The sequence below is a fragment of the Cydia splendana genome, chromosome 8, assembly GCF_910591565.1.
Source record: "Cydia splendana chromosome 8, ilCydSple1.2, whole genome shotgun sequence".
In the NCBI taxonomy this organism is placed as follows: domain Eukaryota; kingdom Metazoa; phylum Arthropoda; class Insecta; order Lepidoptera; family Tortricidae; genus Cydia; species Cydia splendana.
The window spans coordinates 10127429-10137248 of NC_085967.1; the positions used below are offsets into that span (position 1 = coordinate 10127429).

General features: G+C 37.2%; 1 protein-coding gene across 1 annotated transcript; it reads right to left on the reverse strand.

Moving 5' to 3' along the window:
* Positions 1-205: 205 nt before the first annotated feature.
* On the reverse strand, positions 206-6140 carry LOC134792808 (methylosome protein WDR77-like). The gene is made up of 6 exons (XM_063764179.1): positions 5884-6140; positions 5609-5778; positions 4976-5152; positions 1562-1727; positions 1071-1242; positions 206-455 (listed from the first exon to the last, which is right to left on the reverse strand). Exons 1-6 carry the CDS (start codon positions 5993-5995, stop codon positions 254-256), a joined length of 999 nt encoding a protein of 332 aa, XP_063620249.1. The 5' UTR covers positions 5996-6140; the 3' UTR covers positions 206-253.
* Between the last annotated feature and the right edge of the window lie 3680 nt (positions 6141-9820).

Genomic DNA, 9820 nt, shown 5'->3' on the forward strand with positions numbered 1-9820 from the left:
CCCGAAAGTCGGTGGATGCAGACTGCGATAATAATCACAGGCATAGTGATATTAAAATGGAAAGTAATATAGATAACAATTTTTTTCATCTGCCAATTCCAAATGATTTTTGCCAAAACTACAACCGATAATATTGTAACAAGTCATTAATCTCGCCTCATTTCAACAAAGAGCTTTGGTGAGAAAACATAAAACTACTTAAGTCTGGTTGGTGGGAAAATCAAAATGTATTTAAAATGTGTACCACAAACATTCACGAAACATTATGAGTTCTGATGAGCCCGTCCCAAGCCGAGGAGTGCAGAGTGTTGCGGTCACTGTTGTCCCACGCCACACCTCGCACGTAGTTGCTGTGCAAGTGACGATCGTGGTACAGTACTTTCGACTTGCTGTCTGCCACTTTGTCGCACACGGAAACTATTTTATTGTCACAGGAGACCGCTATTCTTCCGTGTCTGAATAAAGAAAGAAAAATTTCAAATAATGGCAGACGGTAGGAATAACATCTAGTGGATGGTAATGCGAAACAAACAAGTACAAAGGGCTGAACCTAATAGAAATTTTGAGAAAGAAGCATGCCATCAAAATAGCTTTTACCATACACCAAAGAGAATTTGAAATAGAGAGTTACTGTCATGGTAAATTATGTAGATACATTACAATTCATTACATTTACTGCCATCTTTCGACAGAAGATTAAAACTGTTAGAACACCATTTGACTTTGATCATTATTCTATCACTGATATGTGTTAACTTGTTAAATATTAATATAGATGGCCAAGCAAATCTTGTCAGTAGAAAAAGGCGCGAAATTCAAATTTTCTATAAGACGATATCCCTTCGCACATAAATTTTTCAAATTTGCCGCCTTTTTCTACTGACAAGATCTGCTTGACCAACTATATTAACGCCATCTACTCGAGAGTAGGCTGAAGGTTATGGCGCCATCGCTCGAAAAGATTGCATTGAGAAATAAGGCATTGATGCCTCTGTAGGAAACTGATTGATGTTTCGATACCTGTCATAAATAGTCATGTCTTAAAAACATTAAAAAAAAATTCATCTTACTCTGGATGGACAGCAACTTTATGCACTGGCGCAGGGAAGTCACACAGCGTGGCCACATTCACAGGATGTCTCACATCCATCACTCGGAGCACTCCAGCCTCATCTCCATACACTAACTGGTTTTCATCTATCCATTGTAGGCAACGGATGCCACAGTCATTCTTAACTAAGTCTGAAAAGCAAAATAGAATTATTATTTAAAGGGAAAAGATTGGATGTGATGATCCTGCAGTGCTCTTCAATATAGGAAAAGGCTGCAAACAACCTTGATGCATGATAAATCAATTACTTATTCCTTTCATGTGCATCTTAAGCCACTGTGGGCCTCTTGGATGTTCATAGAACTTCAGGATATATAAATAAATTAAAGTGTATATATATGTCACAGGGAGTACACGGTATGTGATCTATAATTATTAATTTTGTTTAATTTACTAAATTATGTCTATAATGACTGAATGGATAACATTTTTTTGTTATTAAATTCTTACCTACAATTGGTTTGTCTATATTATCATCCCACAGTGTGATGTACATGTCTAAAGATCCAGAAGCAAAGCTTGTGGTGGTGTTAGGTCTCACTGAGACCCCAGACACCGCGGCACAGTGTGCTAAACTGTAGTTCCTAATGCAGATCATGTCAGTCAGATCCCACACCTAGAAAAAAATGGGTCCTTATTTTAAATGCTTTCCATGTAGCAATAATAAAAATATTGTTGGCGCAACATAAGTAAGTACTCGTACGAAGACCGGTTGACGACACATGACGTCACACACCATACGTCACGGCTCCCCGTTCCGTATTTTATATAGATTTCCAAAAACCTAAACGTTACTTGTACCTAGTTATTAAGTTAATAAATCAAGAAGATAGTACTATCCTGAACTTCTCATTATTCACCACATGAGCTTAAATTGAGGAGTACGAGGGCTGATCTGAAAGTTTTTAGTTGCTCCGGCTCTACTCATGCGATTGCAATATGATTTATACCATTGTGAGGGATATTTCAGTATGTAAAGAGGTGACGTCATTTTTTTCCAATATTTTTTTTCTGCTACGTGCCGAAGCCTATGGCCAGCAGCCAGGATGATTAGTAATTGAGACTCCTATGTGCGGTAACTTCTATATGCGGATGATGCTGCACTAGTTGCAAACTCTGAAAACGAAGTTCAGGAGTTGGTGACGCGATTTGGTCGCGCCTGTCGACTGTTCTCTATGAGCGTAAACACCAGGAAGACTGTCATCATGGTGCAAGGCGTAAACCAATCTCCGAACATCATGCTCGACGGTGCTGTGCTCGATGTCGTGGACCATTTCTGCTATCTTGGCTCTACCACCACCCAGTCACTATCTAACGACAAGGAGATAGACACTCGGATAGGCAGAGCATCAACTGTTTTTGGGAAGCTTTTCGCGCGCGTATGGAGAAACCGTATGCTCACTACATACACCAAAGTCCTTGTATACCAGACCTGCGTCCTAAGTGTATTGCTGTACGCATCAGAAACATGGACTACATACGCGAAACAAGAACGGAAGCTGAACGCTTTCCACATGCGCTGCCTGAGGACTATACTTGGAGTTACTTGGCAAGATAAAATTAGCAACGAGGTAGTACTCTCAAGAACGCGTTGCTGCAGCTTAACTGCTATGTTAAAGCAGAGAAGACTTCGTTGGCTCGGTCACATACATCGCATGGACCCTGGGAGACTACCACGCCAAGTAATGCTGGGTCAGATAGCGGACGTAAAAAGACCTGTAGGGCGCCCAACTCTACGGTTTAAGGACTCATGTAAGCGTGACATGGACAGTTTTGGCATTCGGACCGAGGGCTGGGAGAAACGCGCCGAAATGAGACCGGAGTGGCGTCATGACATTCAAGTCGGAACTTCTAAGCATGACGATGACTGGCTGGAGAACCTTAAGCGGAAAAGTCTTCGTCGTGCTCTACCACCGCATGCGGACTCGCGTTTTGTGTGCGATCGATGTGGCAAGAAATGCCGCGCTGCTATAGTAGACCGGGAGATAGTGACACATTTTACTGGGTCATTTGTACCAGTATGGCGGTTCGTCAGGGGTCTAAGCATGTAATGAAGGAAAGAAAAATGATGGTCATAGCGCTGGTACCGGCGGCCCAATCGCGTGGGCGTTAGTCGAACGTGTCGGATAAAATACGAGTGTCGAACGATTTGTTCCACAAAAATCCTCGTATTTTCCGATAGTCCATAAAAAAGAAGTAGGCGGTAGCGTAATGCCATACTTCTCCGGTGTGACTTACAGCCCGCCATACTGAGGCGAACACATTAATTAAAAAAAAACAATTCAACCATTTGTGCCAAGCTAATTTTTGCACAGGTGATCATCGTCGAGCAGCCATTCATGGACATCACCATGCCATACTCTTCGGACGGTTCCAAATGGCCGCCATACAGCCGCAAGGGAGTTAATTTTTTTTTTTTTGTTAAACGATTTGAACCAGTATTGCATTTAAATTTTTGGAAAGTATTTGATAAAATGTGACCGATATTATAATTGCCATACTTATAGTAGGGGGATAAAGTGCTGCCATACTTGAAAAACTTATTTAATCGACACGTTTCAAAAATACGACTATGTATACGTAAAATAATTTTTTACAGCATGGCATCATCATATTCTGTTTGTTTGGATACAATTGTACTAAAAAAAATATATTTCAGATTATAACTACGGGGCGGACGACTGTGAGACTTAAGCCAAGACTTAAAACAAAAAACAATTTTTTGACGATTTGTACCAGTATGGCATTTGGATTTTTGGAAATTATATGATGCAATGTGACCATTATTATATTTGCCATACTTCTAATAGGGGGAAAAAGGGGCAACATACTTGAAATAAAAAAAAAAAATTGTACACATTTGCCACCTCCTACAGGTATGGCATTATGAGTTTTCCATTTATGATCACACAGAAAGTCTTGAAAAAAAATTACAAGATGGTACAAATCGTTTAGCAATAAAAAAAAAATTAACTCCTTTGCGGCGGTATGGCGGCCATTTGGAACCATCCGAAAAGTATGGCATGGTGATGTCCATGAATGGCTGCTCGACGATGATCACCTGTGCAAAAATTGGCTTGGCACAAATGATTGAATTGTTTTTTTTTTAATTAATGTGTTCGCCTCAGTATGGCGGGCTGTAAGTCACACCGGAGAAGTATGGCATTACGCTACCGTCTACTTCTTTTTTATGGACTATCGAATAATACGAGGATTTTTGTGGAACAAATCGTTCGACACTCGTATTTTATCCGACACGTTCGACTAACGCCCACGCGATTGGGCCGCCGGTACCAGCGCTATGACCATCATTTTTATTTCGTTCTTTACGTACTTAGACCCCTGACGAACCGCCATACTGGTACAAATGACCCAGTAAAATGTGTCACTATCTCCCGGTCTATAGGACTTTATAGCCATCAACAACGATGCGGGACCCCATAAACACACAAGCGCCGCAACAAACATCTACAACAGATGATGTGGCCAATGATGATGATTATGTGGTATCATATTATAAACATTTTTAGTTCAAAACATATAATTTTTTTAGGTGCTGCTAATCGCGAATCTCGATCATCTTTTTACGTAAAAATCATTTTGATTGAGTAAACCTAATTATGACTTAATAGGTGTCAATAATGAGTCATTTCATCAAAAGTAGTAATTACAGATACTTATTCAAAAATGTGCTTTATTATATAAAATTATTTATCCATTATACATCGAAAATAGCAGAAGGAACTGAATAATTAAACCCGGGTAAATATAAGTTGAAAATGAGAAATTACCAAGGTAAGAAGAAGTTAATGAAATTGAGCATATTTAAAATATAGAATTAGTTTAACAGACAAATACGATTACCTTAATATGGCCATCGGCACCAGCTGTCACATACTGTTTCTCTGGTTCAAGGCAGTCTAATGCCATCACCCCATTGTCATGCTCTGAAACTGTCATCTCCTCCTTCCATTGCTTCCACGCATCATCCTCATTTATGCTCCAAATACCAATTGCACCACGGTCCTCACATATTAAAACCTGTAAATAATGAACAGATTCTTATTATCTTCCATTGTTAACAGGAGTGTGAATGAAAGGGCCATATACATAATCACTAGTTTAAAAAATATTGTATATCATACTGCTATTTGAAAGAAACACTAATATGCAACTCATACATAACATGGAGCTCAACGAGGGTGCGAAGTGTTAGGGTTGGCAATGCGCATGTATATTACTATAAATCTACCATGAAATACTTTTTTAACAGAAATAAACTTACCTAGAGTCAGACCAAGAGTCCAAGATACCTAATTGATTATATTTTATTGAAATAAATAAAAAAGCTATTTATTTCTGGGTATTGTACAGTATTTGTACTTAATCTAAGATAAATCTTAATTACTAAAAAAGTTACTCCAAAACCCTTTATTTTATTAAAATTATAAAAATATACCAAGTCATTGGCTTGAAGCCAGTCCTAAGTTACGTTACCTTTGAAGATTTTCCTATAAAGCATCCATCAGCCGTACCAGAGTCCAATTGAATACTTCTCATAGATTTAGAGCTTATTTCCCTGGCTTCGGTAATATTCTTGAAGATGGCGGCACCTCCTACCCAATATCTTCCTGTCAGCTCTGAACAACCGACAAGAACACTGCCATCTGATAAAATAAAATATAATTTTATTTGTTTTCCCAGCATCCAATTTTTTATGTTATTGTGTTTATAGGATTCTCCAATAAGAGAAGATTAGAATTAATATTTACCTGGATGAAGCTTAATGTAGTCTAGGTAAGACGGTGCTTCATTTCCAGTCGTATCGGTCCTGTATACTTCGGCATTGAGATGTGGTGCCACAATCTTATTACTGTTCTCCATTATACGGTAACTGGTTATAACCTAGCAGGACAAATGTTAATACTTGAACAATAAAAATTTCAAAAAACTTTTTAACAAGGTTACTTTTAATTTTCGTAACAAAACTACAGGTGTAGGACGTCGAGAATCAAAACGAAGTGTGAAAACAATTTTATTGAAAGCTGCACGCACGATAACAAATTTTTGCACATTGTCCAAGTATTTGACGTTTTATTATGACAGTTCGTACTTGTATTTTTCTTTCTATTGTAAATAAATCTTTATTTACATACAATATATATACAGTGGTACTACTAAACGAAATTAATAACTAGCTTAAATCTAAAATAGGCCCTTGAGGCATTGTACCAAGGATGCTGGCGGCATTTCCTCGCTGTATCGCAATGCTGATACGTTGTGCGAGGTAGCCGCCAGCTCTTCGGTCACCAGTTACGTCAACCAGACGCTTCGCGATTTCTGCGAACAACTTATGCGCGCTGGGACCCCATGGACCTAGAGTTTCAACACCAAATGGTACAAAATGGTACTCTCTACCGAGGCTCTTATATTTGTTACGTTTTAGAATTTCGGCGCTTTCCGCCGCTCCGCCCGCTTTTACAGTAGTCCGTTGGAGGTGGGACGGTGCCAGTGTGTCTACGCAGGTAGCATCCCACACCAACATCCGTCCCAAGCTCCAAGGAACTAAGGACACTCCATCGGGCCTCTTGCCATCATCTCTGATAATGCCAGTCGGCTCAAGAAGAGCAGGCACATTGATGGTGGCAAGAGACCGACGGACTATGTCATTAAGCGACGCATGTCTCGAAAAACGGCCTGCACTTTTTTGACAAGATAATCCGTGGTGTCCCAGTCGGTCCACGTCCGTGCCACAAGAGCATATGTGTGGCGTACACACCGAAACCCCGAGTCGCAAACCAGTCGCCAGTCTAAGGGAGGCCGGATCCAAGAAAGTACCAGTATTGGGCGAAGGATGGGCATGTAGCCAGTAACCGGCTTCCCGGGCTCCGACCGCCAAAAGCCTCGCGCGGTCTGGACCTGTACAGTTGTTTAGGAGAGTATTGTAAGTTAAATCACAGTAAACATTATCCCAACTCCTTTGTGAATTTGGGTTGTCTGGAAATTGTTTGCCTGGGCAAGCAATTTTAAAAGCATTTTTGGCGTCCTCAAAGCCCGCGATCTCACAGTTTGTGGGCAAAGCCCTTAAGATATTTCCTATGAGACCAGACGTGCTATGAGTGGACGCCAAAAAGGCTGGGGAAGCCACACTGGAAATTTTGCGAATTCCTAAACCTCCAAACCGAATGGGGAGGGACGCTTGAGACCAGGAAGGCTCACTTAGCTGAATGTTTAGAATCGTCTCTAAACTAATTTTGATCAAATCATCTATGGGCGACAATAAATTTTGATGTATCCAGAAAGGACAACAGCGGAGCACATACGTAAATTTAGGGACAAAAAGGCAGAATTTAAGAATCACAAGAACATAATGAGGGCTAATTTCGAGGAAGCGATCCGTGTGACTTTTGAATTTAGTTATGGAGTTAGAAATATAATCGGGAAAAGATTCTTCGAATATAGGAGAACCCAGGAGGCAAAGAGAATACTTATGTAATAAAAATTCCTTCTTTCATAACAGCAATATATTTCCTGATCACAATATTCCGTTACAGTTCAATCTCCAATCACATCACTTCACAATCGTCCTCCCTTCACCTCTGCCCGTAACCGAATGCCCGTTAACCGCCATGCCAGTCGTCTTTTATTCTTTCTTCCAACTACCTTCTATTTACAAAGGTCAACTATCAATCACGTTACTTTTAAATTTATTAAATTATAGATTACCAATGATTATTCAACTCTTTATTTCATTAAATCTGTTTCTAATAATTAGTAATTTTTAATGAATCTTACACTCGCCCATCCTGACATTGTGCATGTCCTCATGCACAGTCATACTAATCGCGTCTGTCATCTAATCTTACACTCGGCATGTCAAATCATCGGGCATTCAGTAAGAAAATTATTAATCCTTCATTACCCATTTAATACAATTTCTTTGTCTGTCTATATACATTTTTCTTATTATTAATTGAATTAATCTATATCTTCACAATTATTTCAAATCCAATAAATCCATCTAAATATATAAGTTTCTATTCAATAATTATACAACAATATACAATAATTTTTATGCATCAATACATATAAAGTACATATACGATTGCTATGTTTTTTTTTTTTACTCATTATTTCTTGTGTTTTTTTTGTTTGATTCCGTTTGTTTTCTTTTTTTTTTAATCACTCTCATGACACAAACGTGTCTCACAACATACCATTTTTTTAATCAAATTTTACGTGTAGCACATTATTTCTCTTGTTTTTTGATTCTATTTTTATTTTTTTAATGTGTTACTTACTGAATCACTCTTATGACACAAACGGTGTCTCATCACAACATAACATTCTCTATTTCCGTCTTCGTTTCATCCAATAATCCGATTATCCAATAATCCAATAATCCAATAATCCAATAATCCTATAATCCAATAATCCTATAATCCAATAATCCAATAATCCAATAATCCAATAATCCAATAATCCAATAATCTAATAATCCAATAATCCAATAATCCAATAATCCAATAATCCAATAATCCAATAATCCCATAATCCAATAATCCAATAATCCAATAATCCAATAATCCAATAATCCAATAATCCAATAATCCAATAATCCAATAATTCAATAATCCAATAGTCCAATAGTCCAATAATCCAATAATTTAATAATCCAATAATCCAATAATCCAATAACCCAATAATCCAATAATTCAATAATTCAATAATCCAATAATCCAATAATTTAATAATTTAAAAATCCAATAATCCAATAATCCAATAACCCAATAATCCAATAATCCAATAACTCAATAATCCAATAAGTCAATAATCCAAAACTCAATAATCCAATAACTAAACTCAATAATCCAATAACTAACTCAATAATCCAATAACTCAACTCAATAATCCAATAACTCAACTCAATAATCCAATAACTCAACTCAATAATCCAATAACTCAACTCAATAATCCAATAACTCAACTCAATAATCCAATAACTCAACTCAATAATCCAATAACTCAACTCAATAATCCAATAACTCAACTCAATAATCCAATAACTCAACTCAATAATCCAATAACTCAACTCAATAATCCAATAACTCAACTCAATAATCCAATAACTCAACTCAATAATCTAATAACTCAACTCAATAATCCAATAACTCAACTCAATAATCCAATAACTCAACTCAATAATCCAATAACTCAACTCAATAATCCAATAAACCAACTCAATAATCCAATAAACTTAACTCAATAATCCAATAAATTCATCTCAATAATCCAATAAACTCATCTCAATAATCCAATTAACTCATCTCAATAATCCAATAAACTCATCTCAATAATCCAATAAACTAATCTCAATAATCCAATAAACTCATCTCAATAATCCAATAAACTCAACTCAATAATCCAATAACTAACTCAATAATCCAATAACTCAACTCAATAATCCAATAACTCAACTCAATAATCCAATAACTCAACTCAATAATCCAATAACTCAACTCAATAATCCAATAACTCAACTCAATAATCCAATAACTCAACTCAATAATCTAATAACTCAACTCAATAATCCAATAACTCAACTCAATAATCCAATAACTCAACTCAATAATCCAATAACTCAACTCAATAATCCAATAAACCAACTCAATAATCCAATAAACTTAACTCAATAATCCAATAAATTCA

What these genes read in the sequence shown, in the direction of transcription:
- LOC134792808 (XM_063764179.1), bottom strand. Translation starts at nt 5,995, where the DNA reads ATGGAGAACAGTAATAAGATTGTGGCACCACATCTCAATGCCGAAGTA. An exon ending in CTACATTAAGCTTCATCCAG is followed by an intron (nt 5,779 to 5,883) that starts GTAAATATTAAT and finishes TTATTTTATCAG; the next exon opens with ATGGCAGTGTTCTTGTCGGT. An exon ending in TATAGACAAACCAATTGTAG is followed by an intron (nt 1,243 to 1,561) that starts GTAAGAATTTAA and finishes TTTGCTTTTCAG; the next exon opens with ACTTAGTTAAGAATGACTGT.